Source organism: Castanea sativa, chromosome 4 (genome assembly GCF_040712315.1).
Source record: "Castanea sativa cultivar Marrone di Chiusa Pesio chromosome 4, ASM4071231v1".
Classification (NCBI taxonomy): Eukaryota; Viridiplantae; Streptophyta; class Magnoliopsida; order Fagales; family Fagaceae; genus Castanea; species Castanea sativa.
Window position 1 is genome coordinate 42,596,469 of NC_134016.1, and position 21,586 is coordinate 42,618,054.

Genomic DNA, 21,586 nt, shown 5'->3' on the forward strand with positions numbered 1-21,586 from the left:
TTTCAAATGGGGCGTCTTACATTTCTTGCCTGCATTTAATAAATAGATTAAAACAACAATACAACAATGGGTGTATGTATCAATAGAACAGTGATCATGTTATTGAAAGAGATTTGGATACCGTTAGAGGTTTTTCATAAATATAGCTTTAGACATGTAAAAAGAGAGAGTAATCAACTTGCTCATTCCATTGATAGAAGAGTAGTTTTATTTGCAAATCTTGATGTATAGGTAGAAGATCTACCCTCTGAGCTGGATGCTGTATTCTAAGCTGAAGAAAGTATTCTTTATAGCTGGAAGCATAGCTTTTGGTCTTTTCTTTATTGCTATTAGTAATATTATTTTCTATAAATGGAGAAATGAATTGCCATTCCAACAAATTGGTACTAAGTAGGGATCTGAATAGATCCTTATAATAATTAAAATTGACTTGTTGGTTTTGTGTCTTCCAAAAGGGTCCCAAAAAGTGTAAACGTAAGGAAATTTTGGGAGCTTTTGTTTAATAAACGTGAGAAAGTGCCCAGAAAATGTAGTCCAGGCTGCTGCCTGGTCTTATTGACCATGTAGAATTTCAATTCTTCTATTTTTCCAAGAAAATGTGTGAAAGAAAGAAAGTACCAAGAAAATATGTGTATTCTATGGGTATTAATCCATAATTTAATCATCATTGATTTCCATAAGGTTATTGTATGATTGTATTTCCTAATCAAATCCACATGGTGTATCATAGTTGGCACATAAGTTTATTTTTAGTTGCCTTGATGGAAGGAGTAGATATGACATATCAAGTGTGTCTTCTTTTGTTTTTATCCATGCATATGTAGCATAATCATCATTCAGCTACACATTGTGCTACCAGAATGGTTATTCACTTTGTTTGATTATTTAGAAATGAAATTTTACCATCTTTTGACTATTTTTTTTAATATTTCTCATTTTACCTTGGTTCTGACTTGTGCATAGGTGGGCAGATTGGAAAAATTTGCCACTTTAGGATTTATGAGGGATGCATCTCAAGGAGTGACCATTCATTCCTGGTCTATTAAAGCCTGCCCAGAATATCTATTCTCATTCACCAGAATTAGTTGATCGAGTTCATTAATCAGACTGATCCTGTTATATCTCCTCACTGATTGGAAAGAACATCTTAGTATCAAGATGCATCAATGTTAAGCTCAGTAGGAGAACCAAAAGAAACAATTATAATATCCAAAAATCTATGCATTGTTTGGACACAAGATTTATACAACATGGAGACAAAGTGATTTGCAGCTCAACCATTTCAAACGGCAGAGAGACGTGTTAGATTGAATAGGTAGTAGGACTTAAGATGTTGAATACATTCAAATTATTTTGTACAATTGCAAGTTATTTAAAAATTGCACAATAAGCATTGTATTTATTTAGTGAATTCTAATTTTACTGTAGTGTACTCTCTTTTGCAATATGTCATGTGATATTTGAAATGTGAGTTCACAATAATAAAACACTGTTTACTTCATTTTATTATCAAAACTTTTTTTTTTTGAGTTATAAGTGGGGCATTTATGCCATTTCATTTGAATTTATTGTGAGTTTTGGCTCTATGTTCACCACAGGTTGCCTCATCCTTTATAAAAAGAGTCCACCAAGTCTTGCATGATATTGTCAGTTTAGTATTGACTGGACATGTTGTTAAGCTGAGAAAGTAGGTACCATTTTTCCAAGCAGGTCTTGCATGAAGTGGAGATATGATCTTGAAGGCAAAGCATATAACTAGTAAAGCAATTGGCTACATTCAATTATGATCCATTAAGTACAGCCCTCATCCAAAACCAAGAAGACCCTAAGATTTTCAAGTACACTAAATAATAAATCCACACAAAAATAAATTGTACACGTACAACAATTGGCAATTTTTAGCTCAAAAGAAATGAATTATGCAAAATGTAATATTATGTACACATGTATTTATTACCACTTTCACCATTAGATACACAAGCAAGCCTATTCAATGATGCAATTGCATTAAGAAAACAGCAGCCCACAAGCTGCAGGCAGCAGCTATCTAGTGCAGAAATCCAGCAGTACCTAGTGCAGAGAAACCAGTGCAGAGTGCAGAAATCCAGCAGTTCAAAAATCCAGTGCAGAGTGCAGAAATCCAATGCAGAGTGCAGAAACCAGTGCAGAGTGCAGAAATATGGTAGTGCTTGAAGCATGCGCAAAAACAATTCAAGTTTGAGATGATTGTAATAAATAAAGTAAGGCAAAAACAGTTCAAATAATCAAAAGGCCAGTAGTGAATTTGGACCAAAAAAAGTATCCAATATTAAAGAAGTTACACCTGATAAGTTATAACAATAAAAGTACCCAAAACACGCATCAGTAAATAAACTGATACATGACAACGAAGCAAAGTAATGTCGCTTGTAGCAATTAGTAAACAAATTATTAATCACATGTTACAGAACACAATGGTCTGCCACACTAAACTCCTTGCCCATGCCAAAAATTGATTGATTCATCCAAAGCCACACTAAACTTCCTGCACGCTAAACTCCTTGCCCATGCTACAGAACACAATGGTCTGCCAAAAAAAAAAAAAACAACTCATTGTTTATTAATCACATCATTAGATAATCTATAGCCTAATTCTTGAAATTTTCATATGTACTAAAAAATATAGATATGCATAAAATACCTTGTTAATGGTAAGTTGTAGATACTACCACCACACTAAGTACACATCCACAGAATTTAATGACTACCAGTATCGCCATCCCTTGCAGAATAATCAAACCCAATGCTTGATGCCTACCATTTCCAAGTAAAATTGAAATAGAATAAGAACTAACCAGAAACAAAATAAGAGTAACTTCCAAAAATTATAAGCACCACTTAGATTCTTTCCTCCAATAAAACAAAATATAATAACATCCAAGAATGAAAATAACATTTAAAGGTCTAAAACAATATATATATATATATATATATATATATATATATATATATATATGCATGAAAATTACCTGTATTACTTGTGTATAGTCAACAGATAAAGAAGCTGGGATGTTGACAGTAGTACTTGTCACAGGAGTTTCTCCACAAGGATGCCACCTTTACCTTGATCCTTTTTCAATAAAACTTTTAGGCCAACCTTTAACACGAGATGTGCCTATTTTTTTCTTAATCCTAGTTGTTTTATAAGCTGTTATGACAGATGCAACATCTACATGTTCATTATGAGAAGGATCCATCCCAATTTTATTGGAAGGTAAATCTGGTTTTTTTTTTTTTTTTTTCAAAATCCTTTCCACATCAAGATTTAATTCAACCATTTTCTTAGCTAAAAACATAGATGCTTCTTCAGTTTCAGCAGCCTTACTTGCAATGTTAACTGCATTTCGACACAAATCTTTGTATTGATTTGTTATATCCAACTTAGGATCTTCTTTCACAATGCAACCATAGCTATCTAGTACACATCCAACTCTCACTTGCTTAGTCCACCGCTTCAAAATGTATCGAGAAGGAAGTAGTTTTATATTTTGAATATCTAGCTCCTTTAATGCATGACTACATAAAAACCCAGCAAACTCAAATTTGTTACAACTGCAAACAACTGTTTGATCCGTAGAATTGAAGATAACCTTATGTTCTCGAGTATGCCCATACATGCAAACCTTGTACTCAAACAATGGTGAAATATCATAGCATGTATTAACAACCATGTCCAAAGACTTCTTATACTCTTCTTGAAAGAAATTAAAGATGTTGGGTGTGTAAACATCCCTTGAGTTCTTCAATAAAAGCACTTCCACTTTCAAAACTGGCAAATGTTGGCCCATGTCATAATTGGAATCCAACTCATTGTGGCGTAGGTCTTCAAGTAACTTGTCAAAATGACTAAAAAATTCTAGCACATTGTTGGTTGACTTTAGATAATGTCTCAAGCGACTATTGAAGCTTTCACTCAATTGTGTGGTCGTTCTACCATATACCATCGCCCATTTTTCTCTAACTTCAAAAATGAATTTCAACCAACTATTTTCTTGAAGACCATGTTTATCTAACATTGATTCCCATGCTTGAAAAAAATCATCCTCATACTCATGATCACACATACAACTTTTAAATTCTGTAGCAAATGAATTTGAACTTTGAAAATACTTGTTGAGTTTTTTGAGAGCATTTTGATATATATGCCATTGGCATAAATGATGATGAGATTCTGGTAACACTTCTGCAATTGCTTTAGTCATTGCTGGATCTTGATCAGTAAAAATTGTAACCGGCTTCTTTCCACACGTTGCTTTTAAGAGGGTTCGAAATAACCACAAAAAAGTTTCAGTTGTTTCATCATACAACAATGCAGCACCAAAGACCACAGTTTGTCTATGATGATTCACTCCAATTATAGGTGCCAATGGGTGATGGTTTTTATTGGTTCGATACGTAGTATCAAAACAAACTACATCACCAAATAAATCATAATCCACAACCATTTTAGGATCAACCCAAAATATATTAGTTATTTGATCATCAACATCCAACTATATCATAGAAAAATGAAGCATTTTCAGACTTTCTCATCTCAAAATAATGAATAAGGGTAAATGCTTCTCTCTCTTTCATTTCCCTCATCCGTTTAGATTGTAAATGATTATTGATATCTTTAAGAGTAAAACCAAGATTTTCCCTACCTCCAACTTGTTTACTCATGAACTCAAAAACTAATTTTTGCCTAATCCTAGAGCGATTTGCTAATTCAGCTTCAGCTGTTTGGGCAGCTAATACCTTCCTTTGTGATGGCAATTTGTGTTTACTCCGTGGAGTTATAACTTCATGATTGTGCTTCGCTTCAAAAAGGGTAATACAATATTTACCACTTTTTTGATGACTGATAACCATTTGGGCTTCACAGCCACATCTTAATTCCATTCTAGATTTCTTTCCATCATATGCAACTTCCTTCTTGTAACCAGCTTTAAAATAACAAAACTTGCGGGATATGATAGTTGTTTTATCTACCTTACTTCTGTTCAGCCAATCTCTACGAATACTGAATCCAACATAGCCAGCATACATATTATAATATAGATATGCCTCATCCTCTAAATCAAACTCCATTCCAATTTTTGGAGTTATATCTTCTTTAGTGTCTTCATTTTCTCCAATTTTTGGAGTTGTATCTTCCTCTGAATTAATAGACACAACTTCTTTAAGGTTGCTCTTCCCATCTTTCTCCATAACTTGTAAATTAACAAACACAACTTATTAGGTTCCATGTATTCTAAAATTAACCACTCTGTAAAATGAGTAGTAAACACAACAACCACTGGTGTGGGACAATACTAATAAAGAGTTACACAACTTTTCACCAGATTTTGGTTAAAATTTTTTTAAAGCACCACACCCTTTTCTTCCCCTTTTTTTTTCCCTCATTGTATGATTAATATGTTTTTGTAATATTTTTGAGCTAGTTCTTAGCTTGGCTTAGTAAAACAATGTGGCATTCAATTTACTCAACTAATTTTATACTTTAATAGCTGAAGCAAATAAGTCAACAGTCAAGAACCTTAAAAGAATCATAAAAAAACCCATTTAATTTATCCTTGGCTCTCTATTTGTTCCCATAAATTAACTTATTAGCTAGCCCCTCCTTTGCAGCTTTTATATATATATTCCTTTCGTTAGTTGATATAGAATATCACTTTGGAATCTTGAATGAATTTTACATTAACAGGTATATCATGTTTGGACCAAAGTGTAGCAATATTGTTAAAGCTATGTCCCTCTGGTTTACCTCACTATATATATAAAAAAATTCTAGTCAATGTAAACTATTTAAGGTTGATCTTACCTAGAAACTATAATTGAAACCCCAAATTAAAATTAACCAAAGCAATACTAAGAGAAACTCATTAACCAAAATTAGAACATTCATCAGAAATAGCCAAAGGAAAACTCTTCCAAACTTCAAAATAACTCAAACTCAGCAACTATAATTGAAAACCCAAATCAAAACAGACCAAAGCAATAAAACAGACCTAATAACAAAAATTGATACCCAGATCATAATCAACAAAGAAAAACTCTATCAAACCTCAAAATAACACAAACCCAGCAACTAGAATTGAAAACCTATAATGAGATTCAGTCAATACATACCAACGAATTTTCTTAGTGCTAGCCAACCAATCTGCGAAAACAGAGTGAGATAGAGAGTTCAGAGAGTTGGATTCGTCTATTTCATCTAATCTGAGTGAGAGAGAAGGAAAGAAATAGAGAAAGAGAAGAACAGAGAGGGAGAGAAAGAATGGTAGGAGCAAAGAGCGTTTGGCGGGAGTTCAAGAGTCAGAATGCTTGGGTCTGAAACAGGGAAAAAAAAAGAAGAAGGAAAAGAAATAAACGGAGAAGGTAACGGCAGTATCATAGTTAAGTGAGTGTACATGTGTTTTAATTTTAAAAAGGGTACTTGAGGTACTGTACCTAAGTTTTGCCCTTATAAAAATGTGTTGTAATGTATAACGAAACTTGTTGTTTAAATAACAGAACTAAATAAACCTACATAACAAAACCACGATACAAAATTTCCACTATCTCTCTTTCTAGTCTAAATAATGGGGGATAGAAAAATAGGAGCATAAAAAAAATTTAATTTCTTTCATTTTGTTTAGTTGAGAGTAAAAGAATGGATAGATAAAAAAAAAAAGAGTTTATATAAATTTACTCACATACCTTTTTAAAAATTAATACCCAATTAAAACAAAAAAAAAATCACCCCAAATTTATTAAAAATAAAAATTATGTCAAAAAAAAAAATCACAGCTAGTTGGGTCTCTTTAGATAAAACTTATTTTGCTGAAACTGAAAACCATAATTTTAAAAACTGGACAAGACCGGCTGGTCCGACTGGTTCAACCGGGAACCGGTCATCAATTCAGTTCGGTTATGTTATAAAACCGAAAATATACTAAAAATCAGTAAACAGTAAAAATCGGCCGGTTCAACCGAAAAATCGAGAACCGGCGCAGTCGAACCGGTTATGGCCGGTTGGGTTGAAAACTAAAAACTACACCGTTTTTCGACTTTTTCCAAGCCTAAAACTACTTTGTTTTGAAACATTCCGGTCAGTTTTGGGTGAAAAATGCTTTTTTGCACTGAGTGCTTCTGCAATTCTGCCTTTTGCGAGAGTTTTTTGACAAAAAAAAACAAAAGAAAGAAAGAAAGGAGCAGCGACTGTACAGTGACGATGTAATGCTCTTCAAGATTTTTTGACTAAAAAAAAAAACCTATGATTGTTTCCGTGAGTGAGACTGAGAAGGAGGCGGAGAAGGAGTTTTGTGAGGAGATTTTAGATTTGTGATGAAGAAATAGAGAAGGGGGAACACGTAAGGAAATGTGTAGGCTTGGAAAAGTAAAAAAAAAAAGAAAAAAAGAAGGCATTGGGAAGGTATTTTTCTTTAAATGGGTGGATGACCTGAAGAGATGTGCAAGCAGTAGGCAGTAGGCACTAGGCGTTGGAAAAGTCAAAAAGAGGCCTTGGAATGGTAAAAAGTACAAATGGGTGGATGAGAAAAATTTATGATATTAATAAAAAAAAATAGAAAGCAAGAGATAAAGATGTAGAATTAAAATCTAAAAACGGTGGAAGATTTATTCAAAAAAATAAAGGAAAAAGAAAAAAAGGGTCGGACTTAGCTTAGACAATGGGAAAAGTCCTTCTCACGTCACTTCATCTTCAATAGTTATTAATTTGGACAGGAAGCTAACAAGTAAAAACTAACCTACAAACATATAATATTTCAATTTATTATGTTAAAGAATATTTCAATTTATTATATTAAAGATGATTTATAATTTTTTTATGTTAAATTTTTTAAATAGATGTTATATATTGTATTTTTTTAATAAAATATATTTATCATTATTGGTTTTTTTTAGTTTTAGTATATTAAAATATTATTAATTATTTATATAATTTAAATATATAATAATTAAATTATTTATGACGTCATCAGTTTAACCATCGGTCGGATCTCGGTCCGACCAGAAAATCGATATTTAGTTTTTTTTTTTGGTTCTTTCATCGTACCGGTTTTTAAAACAATACTAAAAACTAAAAATACTGTAACAAAATAATTTTTAAATATGTGAATAGTACCGTAAAACCCATTTTTAATAAAAAAAATTGTTGAAAAGTAAAATTTATAAAACCCGTAAACAGTGCATCTTTATACTATTCACTCCAAAAGTCAAAACAGCAAGGAAAAAAAAAACACGTGAATTCGCAAACGCGGATCAAACGGATACTTAAGGGTCTGTTTGGATAAAACTTGTTGCTGAAAACTGAAAATACTGAAGCAAAATAATTTTTAAATATGTGAATAGTGCCGTGGAACCATTTTTAATGAAAAAGTTGCTGAAAAGTGAAATTTGTGGGTCCATAAACAGTGCACGGATGCACTGTTCATGGTGGAATTAGTCAACAATTACGGCTGAAGATAAAAAAAAAGCTCTAAAAGCTAAAACGCAAAACGTAGCTATGATAAGTTGAATCCAAACGCCCTCTTAAACCCAAAAAAAAAAAAAAAAAACAAAAAAAAAAACAAAACAAAACAAACCACTCACCCCATGGAAAATCAGAATAAAAAACAAGGAAGAGGCAAATGTCCCGAGAAAGCAAAAGAAAGAAAAAAGAGCTAACGTTTGTCCAAAAAAAAAAAAAAGAAAAAAAAGATGGAAGTGTCCCGGGAAAGCAAAAGATTAAAAAAAAAAAAAAAAAAAGCATTATTGAGGAAAAGCAATTGGGTTGGGGGTATATTTTTCTCTCCTTTGTCGCTTCTGAGAGTTCTTATATCAAAACGAAGCTCTCTACCCTTACCCCTACCTAACTTATTTTTCTCCTCTCCGTCAACATCCGTCAAAACCACACGTCCACACCGGAGATAGTTTGACGCGGCAGGGGCGGAGGTGGCCTAACTGTTCAGTGGAGGATTTGTTTTTGGCTGTTGTAGCTACGGTATATGGCTAATCACTCATCTGAACCTGTATATATTTTTTCTTCATATATTCGGATTTCTTATTTTTGGATTTCATATCTGGAATTCCAGGAGTTGGGCTTAGCGCTCAACTCCATAAGTGCAGAGTTGGGAAATTATTTTGCTAATTTTTTTTTTAAAGGGCTGGGTTGTCTGATTTGGGGAAAATTTGTTGGTTGGACTTCATTTTTTTTGTTTAGTTTTGCTATTGAGAATTTTTTGTTGTTGTGTTACTGTTTTTGGGCTTCCATATTTTGTTTTAGATCATAGGTCTATAATTTTTTGTAGATCCGGCAAGATCTCAGCTAGATCCAACAAATCTCCACCGGATTTGGCGAGATCTCGTCTTTTACGCTCAGATCCACAATTTAGTGCGTTTTGCTCAAATAAGGCTCAGATCCGGCGACGATTTGGTTTTTTTCTCTGAGTTTTACACAAATCCGGCGACAATTTGATTTTTTTTTTGGCTCAGTGAGTTTTGCACAAATCCGGCGAAGATCCGGCGAACAAATACAGGTTGCCGCCTAAAGGAATCTCCGGCAGCATCATCGTCGGCTTCGATCGATCCGACCGCCGATCAAACAACTCCGACCCGACCTGATGTAATCGGCGGTGAGTCTTCTTGCCGGAAACCTGATTATCGGGTCAGTTGCGGGTTGGGCACAAACCAGTCCCGGACCGACCTGGGAACAAACATGGTTTCTTAGGTATACTATTTATGGTCTGAATGGTTTTAAAAATCGAATCGGTTAAAGAATCGGAAAAAGGACCGGACCTAGAACATGGTTATTGGAGGGAGAGAGAAAGAGAGAGAGATGGAAGAAAAAAGAAAGAAACAAAATTTTTTAAATTATTTGATTATGTAGCTTATATTATTTGATTTGAGTTTTTATGAAAAAATTAAAATTGAAATGTTGAGCGGATTGTTAAGGGTTAGTAAAATAAATAAAATAATATTTAAAGTCGTAAAATAGTTTTTTTTTTTTAAAAAAAAATCCTCCGAAGTGAATTACCATCAGATCTTTTCAAATTTTGAAATTCTTTTTAATTTCCTAGTTTTCTTTTTCCACAGTCCAGACTCAAAGAGACATCTCATCATTCTCTCTCTAAACAAGTTCTTCATCAACATCTAATTCCAGTCAAATAAAGCATAGATTTCTCATATTATCTCTTTTATTTTACTTTAACAACAGATGAGATTTTCTCCCATCTCATTTTAGTATAGATCTATAAGAAGTTTGTCTAGTTTGGTTGGTTCTGGCTTTTGTTTTGTTGCTTTTTGTAACCCACAGCCTGTGGCGGATAGTATTTTGGCTTTTGATAAAGCTAGTTTGCATTGTAATACACTTGCAAATTCTTAGTTTAATGTTAATTCATGGTTTACCAAAAAAAATTAAAGATGTAAAATAGATTTTTTTTTTTTTTTAACATCCTCCGATGTGAATTCTATCAGATCTATTCAAGATTTGAAATTCTTTTTATTTTCCTAGTTTTCTTTCCTCCACAGTCCAGACTCAAAGAGACATCTCTTTCTCTCTCTAAACAAGTTCTTCATCAACATCTAATTCCAGTCAAACTGCTTAAAGCATAGGTTTCTCATATTATCTCTGTTATTTTACTTTTACCAACAGATGAGATTTTCTCCCATCTCATTTTAGTATAAATCTATAAGAAGTTTGTCTAGTTTGGTTGGTTCTAGATTTTGTTTTGATTTTTTGATTTTCAGTTACTGGAACCGGTTTAACTGCACCAGTTTCCGGTTTTCTGGTTATCCCTGTGGTTTCCGGCTTTTCTCACTTTTTTTTTTTTTTTAATAATCTAATTTCCCGTTTTTTAATGATATTCTCTACGAGAGAACATAACAGAGTTTCTGTGATAGAGTAGAGAGAGAATTACGGGTAAAAAACGTTTAGTGAGAATCTGCAATGACAAAAAGAAAAAACAAGGGAGAATAAAATAAAATAATGATTAATAATTTATTTAAAAAAAATTTTTATTAAAAAAAAATATATTAATGTTTTAACAGTTTTTATTTTTATTTTTCATACAGCTTTTCAAGGACGAGGGGGTTTACCTACTCACCCTAATCAAGAAGTGGGAGATGGTCTGGAAGTTGCCTCAATATGGGCGTAAATAGCGCATCTAGGCCAAGTATAACAACACTTATTTTGCTTGAAAGCCTGAAGCATATTCAACGCCGGTTTGGTTCGCTCATAACTCAGTATCTCAAAAATCGTAACTCATAAAAAAGTTGCATAAAAAAGTTGTGGTGGAGTGGGGTTGAATTCTTTTTTTTTTTTTGGGAATACTAAGAGGACGTATGGATAGCATATTCACGTCTAGTCCCTTTTTTTTTTTTTTTTCAAGCGCATCTGTCACTGTTTATTGGTCATGAACAGTAATTTTAGGCCAATGAATAGTATTTTTTACCCATTAAAAAATTATTTTGATATAGTGTTTTCAGTTTTTAGCAATAAGTTCTATCCAAACAGATTCTAAATACTAAATTTTTTGTTGTTGAGATTTTTAGTGTTGTTGAGTCGTTTCACGTCAGTAAAGTGTGATAATTGTTGGGATGCAATTTTGGTATTGGTGTGTGAGTATTTTTTTATCTTATCTCATTTCTCCTATATATATATATATATATATATATATATATATATATATGTGTGTGTGTGTATTTCTCAAATATTTTTCTCATAGCAGCTGTTGGTTTTGATTGTCTTGATATAAGTGTCAAAATTTTTTTAAGATGAATTGTTAATTAATGCCTTAATGGCGATAATATGATCCAATAATGAAGTAGAAAAATAAAAAAATAAGGCAAATACTATTTAATAAAAAATTGGTATAAATTGACAAAATGATTGAAAATATGATTGACGGGATATGTAAAATTTAAAAAGTTAAGGATGTTTGGTACACTACTCAAACACGTTTTTAATTTTTAAACATTTTACATATTTTTATACTTTTTATCTACACGTATTTTCGAACAATAAAACAAATATTTTCTCAAACATATATATACCAAACAACCCTAATATTCTTGGTTTTATGCCATACAAAATTGGCCAAAAATTTAACAAAAAAAATAAAATAAAATAATGTGGCATAAAATTATTTCTTAACCGTCGCCGTTGTTTTATTTTATGCAGTAGACTTCAATGGTTGACAGCTTGTCTCAACTAAGATATATTTGATTTTTATACTGTAAAATGACTTGACTAATATATTCTTAACAAGCCTTTTTCTCTCCCCCTTTTACAAGCCTCTCTCTCCCCTTTACAAACCGGATAGAGGAAAGATGGAAATCACATTTTTTTCTTCTTACTTTTTATTGTGTTTGTTTTGAAAAAAAATATTTTCAAATTAAAATATTTTTTGGTGTTTTGTGTGACAAGTAAAATTTTTCAGCAAACTATAAAATATTTTTTGGTGTTTTTACTACTAGAAACTAATAATTTAGTTTTTGTCCATTAAAGAGAGCATTGAGTGTGTTTAGTTCAAGCTTGCGCGACATCAAGTTGGATCTTGTCTACAATTTTGGCGCGAGATATTGATTGATTTCTTCATTGTTATCTATGAAGGGGATGTGAGCAATGTAGAGGTAAGGTGTTACCCCTTCCTATCCAATGTTCTCAAATGTCCAAATCCTAAGATGAGAAGATGGGTAAGAGTTGTGGACATTAAAATTAAATACTCTTCCGGAAAGGACTCCACACCCCCAGCAATCAAGATCACTATTTCCGAATCCTAATCAAAATCAGCCAAAAGTGTAGAAAATATATCGACTTCTTCATTGTAATCATCTTGCCCAGATATCATCTTGTCCCTAGCATCTTGTCATGTCTTCATTGAAGTTCAAGTTCTCTCCTTCTCTCTCTCAAAAACCCAACCAAGATTCGTGCTATGTTTTCAATTTTATTTATATTTTTTGGTTTCTCTTTTAGGCTAACACCAGAAGTTTGCTTCATTTTGATGAGTTTGTCACAAAAGGCTTAGTGTTTTCTATTAGAACGTTTTTTGAGAGAAGTGTTGATATTTAATTTGTATTTGTTTGAAGTGCTGATATTTAAACCCTAGTTTTTTAATCTGTTTATGTTATTATTATTATTATTATTATTATTATTTACGTTTAAATGTGTTTTTTTATCAGAAAATGGAGAGGTGAATTACGAAAGCCTAACGAAGCATATAGCTCAGATTGGTAAAATGTCAAATTTCAAATTACTGGTACGCAACTTAAATTTAGACCAAACCACAGATAAATAAGTTGTAATTTGCCTATAAATACACTTGAAAAGCAGTAATCATAATGTTAATTAGATACATCATAATGTTAGTATTGGTTTGTCTTGTTCAACTTAAAAACACTCATAAAGGAAAGAAGATATGATCATATATATTCCCGTTTAGTAATGTGTTGTTGATCACCCGTTTTTGGTAAGGTATATGCCGTTGATTATGAATATCATATATTGCTTACTTTGTTGTCTTTGCTGAACGGGCAAGTGATGTTACCTTAAATTATTGATATACCCGTTTATCAACAGAGTAGAGATAGAGATAGAAAATGGTTTAAGAAATAGTTCAATTTTTAAATTATGTTGTTTGAGTATTTTTATATAGGTGTGGGTAAAATGTGTGTAATGTTTAAAATGTATCCCCCTCAAAAAAACATTACAGCAAATCCATGGTTCATATTATCAAAAGAAAAAGGAACATGTAACAAATACCAATCAACCTGACCCAACTTTTAACCTTGTTGTCCTGACCTGACCTGACCTGTCCCGTCTCTTCCCTTTCTGTTTGTCTCTGTCCTGCCGCTGCGACGATCATCATTTTCATGTTGCTTTCACAGCATCCTCGTTTAGTGCAAATAAAATAGTTTTCTCCTTTATTCAGAGGAACTGTATCATCTCCACTGTTATATTCGAATGCGCCTTCAGCTGCTTTGCACGTTTCATAAGCATGTTTGTCTACAACAACGACATTGTACTCCATTTGGTTGAATACAAACTCTGTAACATAGAAACACGGAGAAAATTGAATCTTAGTTGGAGATTCGAGAATCTTTAAATTTCCTTTATTACTGACAAAACCAATTTAGTTCATGTACAGAAATTATATGACTAATCTAATTTGATGTGTTTCTAGATTGGTGTGATTGCATTAACAGTTAGAATATGGATATAAGTGTAATCAAGTATTGAGTAGAGATAATGAGAATCACCGAGTGAATCGCCATCATAGAAGATCGTTCCAATAGGAAACCAACTACCATTGTTTTCTTTGGTCCAACCGATTAGTCCACCGACGAGAAAAGTTTTTGTATCTGCCAAAGTGGTCTTAGGGTAAAGTGTAGAAGCCCATAGAACTGTAAAAAACAAATTAGCTACTTCCTTGCTCATCTGGCTATTAAAATTTCTGCAACAAATGAGCAACAATAGGGATAGAGAAGAATTATACAAAAGTCACCATCAATTTTATTACAAAAAGTCAAAATTACTAAGCTTAGAAAAGATCTGAGTCAGAGAAATGACATGCCCACCCCCCCCCCCCCCCCCCCCCCCCAACCACAACCTCATTCTTGGGTCTTTATGATCTATGTTCTGAATCATACTAAAGTCACTATCAATTGTGTACGTGTATTTCAAACAACTTCCTAGGTCTTTTAATCATCTTTGAATTCACACTTTTTGCTTATTTTATTTGAAATAATTGATTGGCACCTTGTGTGATGTTTGCATGCCATGTCTCGGTTTACATGTTCACATGTTTGCTTCCATGCTTCTTACCCCATTTGTGCTTAGACCTACATGCTTAGATATACATTCACATGCTCACATGCTTGTTTCCTTGCTTGTATGTTCTATGTGCTTTATGCCATATTTAGTGTGTTTGTGCGCTCTATGCCATGTTTGTGTGCCTAGACCTATGCTATGTTTGTCATGCCATGTGCTATTGTAGCCCTTTTGTTGCTTTATCATTCTTTCGTGTGTTTTTTGCCTAATGATTCGAACTCGATCTAGACCCTATGGTCTTTGTCATCGTTCATACACCGAGACCCACATCAAAGGGTTTGGATCACCCTACCTTTATTTTAAGCTTTGCCCTGTTTGGCGCCCTCCGCAGGCTTGATCTTGTTTGGTTACACTTGATGCCCATGAGGCCTCATTCGGATGTAATCGCTTGGGATGCATCTCCGAATGCCGAGTCGCTCCATGCATACCTTTTCCATTTTCCGCTCTGCATGATGTTATGCTTACTAAGCTTGATTGTGCCACCCGTTGGTTTTCTATGCATTTTTACATGCTTACTTGTCCATGCATCAGTCCTGTTTGCTAGGGTGTCATTCACGCTTCAACACAATGAAATTATGGACATTCAATCCAAACCTACATTTGTCCCTTGCGAACACCACCTTTTGTGTGTTTTCTTGCTTGTTTGCCTGCTCACTCGTTTGCTTGCTTTAGTGCTTCCTTGTTTGCTATGTCTATTATGCTTATCTACTTTATGCCTTTTCAGACTCTTTGCATCCTTTCCTTCCATCGCTTGTCTGTTGGTTTTTCGTCTTTGCCTTTGCATGTGCACACATGGAGTGAGGACGCACGGAGCTAGACCACGGTCTCCCAGGCACAAGCAAAAAGGGCGCGAGCGCAAGTATGTGGATATGAGCCAAGCGGCTAAGTCAGTAGGTTTAGGAGTTTAGCATTCCCTTTGGTTATGTACTCTTTTAAACCTCTTTTCTTCCTCCCCCCTTTCTCCCCTAGATAGTTTGTATTAGATATATCATGCTTTGTACCATTCTTCTCATCTCTAGATTATGGCGACCCCTAGTTATATTTTGGGCTATGCTCTAAGGTTGTAGGCATTTACTTTCTTGCTTTGTGTGCTTGCATTGTGCATGATGTATGGATATATATACCTACTTGCCCCTTAATTTCCGTTGTGATAGCCAATGCCAAAATCATGTCTTTACTGCCAATTTTTAAAAATTAAGATTTTATCAAAATAAAGGACTATTCTTGTACAGATGTTGTGGAGTGCCTAACACCTTACAGGTGGAGAAAGGTAGGTCTACCTCGCGCGCACGGGAGCTGTCGCCACGGCGGCTAGTCGAACAAGAGCTCGCGACAACTGAGGCAGTTTTTCCACTACCGTTCCGATTGAGGCCGAGCGTCGACAGGGTTGATGTTCATGTTATTATTCACGTTATTGTTCATAGATACTATTCACACAGCCCCTAAATAGCCTAACTTCACTCTATTTCCTACCTTAAACGTAGGCAAATCCCTAATTGGCCTTACATCACCTTGTACCCTTTGAAAACCCAATCCTATTATTTTCTAGCCTTTTCCCCACCAAAACCTAACCCTTAACCCTCAAAACCCAAGTGCTACCAAATCTGCCAAGAAGTTTTAAATCAGATTTTGTTGTTCCTCTTGTCCTAGTTTCAATGCATCCATGATGCACTGACTTAACCAGTGACTTCAACAAAAACACAAGCAAACCACATACGCTCACTTAGTAACTTCAGCAAAAACACTATTCACCCTCACCACTGTCCTCCAAAACCCATCTCCCAATAAAGCTCGATTATAAACGAGAAAATCATACATCCTGACTGATCTGGAGAATGGATTTTCCAAATGATACTTAAATTCATCACCTAAGTTGCCCCTAAAATAGATTCAACCACTGTTTCTTTGACCTATATTTTCTTTATCAAAAGGCATGAAAAAATCAACAAGAAATATGCATGCAGACTACGGTGCTTTTTTTTTTTTTTTAATGGCTCACAAAGCATCAAACTAAAGCAAACAATAGTGTGTATAGGGAGCACCTCTAGGAAAAAAGCAACTTAGGAAATCCAAAATATCAAGAAGACTATCAATAAAAGAAGCTAGCCAACAACCACCAAATGAAAGGCACGAAGAAAAAATTCCTTAAAAGCACAGGAAGAACACACAACAGGGAAATTATGGTAACTTAGTAACAGAAAACCCCCATAACTATTGTAAAGGGTGGAGTGGGGGTTGGGGTGGGAGGATGGAACTGATGTCTTTGACACAAACTGGTAAAGGAATGAGGCCTTGGAGTTGATTCATATTGCCACCAGAAACCAGAGAAAAAAAAAAAGGACCCAATGAAAGGACTGCATTTGTGACAGATATAAATCAAATCATCTTCCCTTCATTTTACAGAAATAGCTCGAACAAAGTAATTTCAAGATTCCAATGCATTTCAACTTCTTTTATCTGACAAAGTTATCAACATGAATGACATCTACCCAGATAGATCCTAAATCTGAATATTACATAGAGATAAGTATACGAGCATTAACAATAATCCTTACTCTAATTAATGAGGTTCTTTCAAGTCTAACATCATAATTAATGAGGCAAAAGACAAACCTTGGTAACAAACACAAAATCGTAATGCTAAACCAAAAATCAAAACATAAGTTTTAAAAAAAACTTACCGTTGGGGAGATTGAGAGAGGTCCGACTGAGATTGAGAGAGAGGTTGTTTTGTTCCTGCAAGAAAACAACAAAATAATAAAACCCCATGAAGCAAATCCCTCAAAAAAATTAATTTTTCTAACCTCTCACCATGGAATAACTAAAACCCATTAACATGGTCATGAAGAAAAAGAAACCCAAGAAAAAATGCATCTCTAAAAACATACAAGGATTCAATCACAAGATTCCAGCAGTCTAAAAGTAGCAAAACCAAGTTTAAAAACATAGGTAGCAGTCAAATATCAATCACTGATAGAGCCTAAAAAATTAAAACCTGCCCGCTCCCCACAAAAAAAAAAAAAGGGAGAGGAGTGAATGTAAATGATTTGTGATGGGAACATATGACAAGGTAAGTTTTGATGTAGAGAACACAAAATGCAAGATAAGACTCAATAGTATAAGTTCATAAACCTGGACCACTAGCCAAGATGGGAACTTGAGGATTCTAATCACAGACTTACCATGGCATGCTTAAAAAGAGTATGAACTGTGAGAGTCTTCATTAGAAGCTATGACAACAATTGACAATGAACAGGTATCAAGCTATAGTTGATGGGAACTAGAAAAAAATATACCATGAAAGAGGGTAGCAGCACTAATCCTCATGTAGAAAGGTATGGTATATAATGTTATTCAGTGGATAACCAGTAGAAAGATTGCCACTCAAATTTGCTCATAGGATCAGAACACTATTGAACTATCTGCCATTTAGATAAGATCTTTACTGTTTTTTTTTTTGATAAGTAAGAATGATATATATACGAAAGTTACTCTATGCCTGAAAAACACAAAGCAACCCAGAAATACAAGAAAAAGAAAACAAAGAGAAACAAGAGAGAAAACCAAACAACAGAGAAATTACAAAAAGAGAAGGGAACAAAGAAAAGAAGGGAGGGAATCACTAGACGTGAGTCCCCACGCCCGAGACCAATCAAATAGAGTTCCACAAAAAGAAGCAAGCAACTGATCCCTAGAGCTATCCAAATCCTCAAAAGTCCTCCGGTTCTGCTCCTTCCAAATACACGAAAGGATGCACAACGGGACTAAATTCCAGATCTGAGACGAATGCTTCCCCAACCAATTCCACCATCCAAAAAGCAAGTCTGGAACCGAACTAGGCATAACCCAAGCCAAGCCAAAAGTTATAAAAACAAAGCTCCATAACCGATAGGCCACCTCACAATGAAGAAGCAGGTGATCTACCGTCTCTCCACCATGACGGCACATAATGCACCAATCCACAAAAACCAATCTCCTCAATCTCAGATTGTCTCCCGTTAGGATCTTATTCCAAGCTACGCACCATACAAAAAAAGAAACTCGCCTAGGGGCCTTAACTCTCCAAATAGCTTTCCAAGGAAAGATAGTTGAAGGAGAATTTCTTAATTTGTAATAGTACGACCGGATGTCAAAAGCCTCATTACGCTTCAATTTCCAGCTCATCCGGTCACCAACATCCATAGGAGGGATTATAGCACCCAACATACGAAGAAACCGCAGCCCTTCATCCATCTCCCAATCATTAAAAAATCTACTAAACCGAACATTCCAAGATCTTCTATCCTCCGCCCCCTGCCTATGCAAAGAAGCTTCAACAGAAGCCTCCTTATCAATGGCAATGCCATACAGCCTAGGAAAAGCCAACTGAAAAGGTTGATCCCCATACCACCCATCCTGCCAAAACCTCACCCTATTCCCCAACCCAACCACAAATTGACAATTTTTACTGAAATCCTCCCAACCCATACGGATGCTTCTCCACAAACCACACCCATGAGCTCCCCTACCCAGCTTTGAGGTCCATCCCCCCCACTCTTCCCCATATTTTGAAGCTACTACCCGCCTCCATAAACGACCCTCTTCCTTACCAAACCGCCACAACCATTTCCCCAATAGAGCCTTATTAAAGGTAGTAAGTTTCCTTATCCCTAAGCCACCATTGGCTATAGGCGCACAAACTTTGTCCCATCCTACCAAGTGAATCTTGCTATCTCCCCACAGGAAATCCCTTTGCATCTTTTCAATTTTATTAGCCACATGAGTAGGAATAGAGAACAACGATAGAAAGTAAGTCGGAAGACTAGAAAGCGTACTCTTGAGTAATATCAAACGACCCCCCTTAGACAAGTACAACTTCTTCCATCCAGATAATTTCCGGTTAATAAGATCTTTACTGTGTTGACAAGCTAATGAAATGGAGGATATCTTGAGCTATAAGATTGCTCATTTAGCAAAGGATTTTTAGCTGCAAGACTTCCCAACATAACTCCTCTATTTTCTTTACAACTCCAGTATATTTGTTCCTTTTTTTCCTCTTTTTCCTAGTGAGGAATTAAATTTATAGAAAATATTCAACACAGCGTAACCCTAGTACATGGAAATTCCATGAGGAACATTTAAAAAAAAACAAAGCAGAAAAATGGAAAAGCAAGCCCCAAATTACACAGATACACACACAAAGGGAGAAGCCACTAGTTGTATTCATTTAACCTCATATTAGCCTCATCTACAACAATTGCTTCTATCTACTGCATATAAGTAATTATGAGTTCTAATGCAACCTCCCCACATTAAAAATTGTGCTGAAAGCTAACTCAACTACCGTACTGAAAATCAAATTCCAAACAATTATGCATCCCAATCACCCCTAATACTCTCCCACAAGCTAACCACATACACCATTCACCATCACCACTGTCCTCCAAAACCTATCTCCCGATAAAGCTCGATTATAAACGAGAAAATCATACATCCTGACTGATCTGGAGAATGGATTTTCCAAATGATACTTAAATTCATCACCTAAGTTGCCCCTAAAATAGATTCAACCACTGTTTCTTTGACCTATATTTTCTTTATCAAAAGGCATGAAAAAATCAACAAGAAATATGCATGCAGACTACGGTGCTTTTTTTTTTTTTTTTAATGGCTCACAAAGCATCAAACTAAAGCAAACAATAGTGTGTATAGGGAGCACCTCTAGGAAAAAAGCAACTTAGGAAATCCAAAATATCAAGAAGACTATCAATAAAAGAAGCTAGCCAACAACCACCAAATGAAAGGCACGAAGAAAAAATTCCTTAAAAGCACAGGAAGAACACACAACAGGGAAATTATGGTAACTTAGTAACAGAAAACCCCCATAACTATTGTGAAGGGTGGAGTGGGGGTTGGGGTGGGAGGATGGAACTGATGTCTTTGACACAAACTGGTAAAGGAAGGAGGCCTTGGAGTTGATTCATATTGCCACCAGAAACCAGAGAAAAAAAAAAAAGGACCCAACGAAAGGACTGCATTTGTGACAGATATAAATCAAATCATCTTCCCTTCATTTTACAGAAATAGCTCGAACAAAGTAATTTCAAGATTCCAATACATTTCAACTTCTTTTATCTGACAAAGTTATCAACATGAATGACATCTACCCAGATAGATCCTAAATCTGAATATTACATAGAGATAAGTATACGAGCATTAACAATAATCCTTACTCTAATTAATGAGGTTCTTTCAAGTCTAACATCATAATTAATGAGGCAAAATACAAACCTTGGTAACAAACACAAAATCGTAATGCTAAACCAAAAATCAAAACATAAGTTTTAAAAAAAACTTACCGTTGGGGAGACTGAGAGAGAGGTTGTTTTGTTCCTGCAAGAAAACAACAAAATAATAAAACCCCATGAAGCAAATCCCTCAAAAAAATTAATTTTTCTAACCTCTCACCATGGAATAACTGAAACCCATTAACATGGTCATGAAGAAAAAGAAACCCAAGAAAAAATGCATCTCTAAAAACATACAAGCATTCAATCACAAGATTCCAGCAGTCTAAAAGTAGCAAAACCAAGTTTAAAAACATAGGTAGCGGTCAAATATCAATCACTGATAGAGCCTAAAAAATTAAAACCTGCCCTCTCCCCACAAAAAAGAAAAAGAAAAAAAAAAAAAAAAAAGGAGAGGAGTGAATGTAAACGATTTGTGATGGGAACATATGACAAGGTAAGTTTTGATGTAGAGAACACAAAATGCAAG

The 21,586-nt window shown here is 34.6% G+C and overlaps 2 protein-coding genes and 1 long non-coding RNA gene across 6 annotated transcripts; 1 reads left to right on the plus strand and 2 right to left on the minus strand.

The window, feature by feature from the left end:
* Window positions 1–1,028: 1,028 nt before the first annotated feature.
* On the minus strand, window positions 1,029–4,484 carry LOC142632948 (protein FAR1-RELATED SEQUENCE 5-like). The gene is made up of 3 exons (XM_075807260.1): window positions 3,103–4,484; window positions 1,958–2,070; window positions 1,029–1,129 (listed from the first exon to the last, which is right to left on the minus strand). The coding sequence occupies exons 1-3, from the start codon at window positions 4,482–4,484 to the stop codon at window positions 1,029–1,031; spliced, it is 1,596 nt and encodes a 531-aa protein (XP_075663375.1).
* Window positions 4,485–4,521: 37 nt separating this feature from the next.
* LOC142632949 (protein FAR1-RELATED SEQUENCE 5-like) lies at window positions 4,522–5,229 on the minus strand. The gene has a single exon (XM_075807261.1). The coding sequence runs from the start codon at window positions 5,227–5,229 to the stop codon at window positions 4,522–4,524; it is 708 nt and encodes a 235-aa protein (XP_075663376.1).
* A 3,530-nt stretch (window positions 5,230–8,759) lies between these two features.
* LOC142631301 (uncharacterized) lies at window positions 8,760–15,923 on the plus strand. Of its 4 annotated transcripts, none has more exons than XR_012843572.1 (5): window positions 8,760–9,004; window positions 9,496–9,730; window positions 11,074–11,228; window positions 13,183–13,259; window positions 15,555–15,923. It is a non-coding gene; the product is annotated as an uncharacterized LOC142631301 (long non-coding RNA). The 4 variants fall into 4 exon arrangements; XR_012843573.1 differs by having other exon boundaries at window positions 11,074–11,223; XR_012843570.1 differs by lacking the exons at window positions 13,183–13,259; window positions 15,555–15,923 and having other exon boundaries at window positions 8,761–9,004; window positions 11,074–11,475.
* Window positions 15,924–21,586: the final 5,663 nt, after the last annotated feature.

Coding starts and splice junctions, on each gene's coding strand:
- LOC142632948 (XM_075807260.1), bottom strand. CDS start 4,484: ATGGTTGTGGATTATGATTTATTTGGTGATGTAGTTTGTTTTGATACT. Junction 2,071..3,102: donor TTTATTGAAAAAGGATCAAG/GTAAAGGTGGCA, acceptor TCTCTGCACTAG/GTACTGCTGGATTTCTGCAC. Junction 1,130..1,957: donor TGTATCTAATGGTGAAAGTG/GTAATAAATACA, acceptor CTTTCCAATCAG/TGAGGAGATATAACAGGATC.
- LOC142632949 (XM_075807261.1), bottom strand. CDS start 5,229: ATGGAGAAAGATGGGAAGAGCAACCTTAAAGAAGTTGTGTCTATTAAT.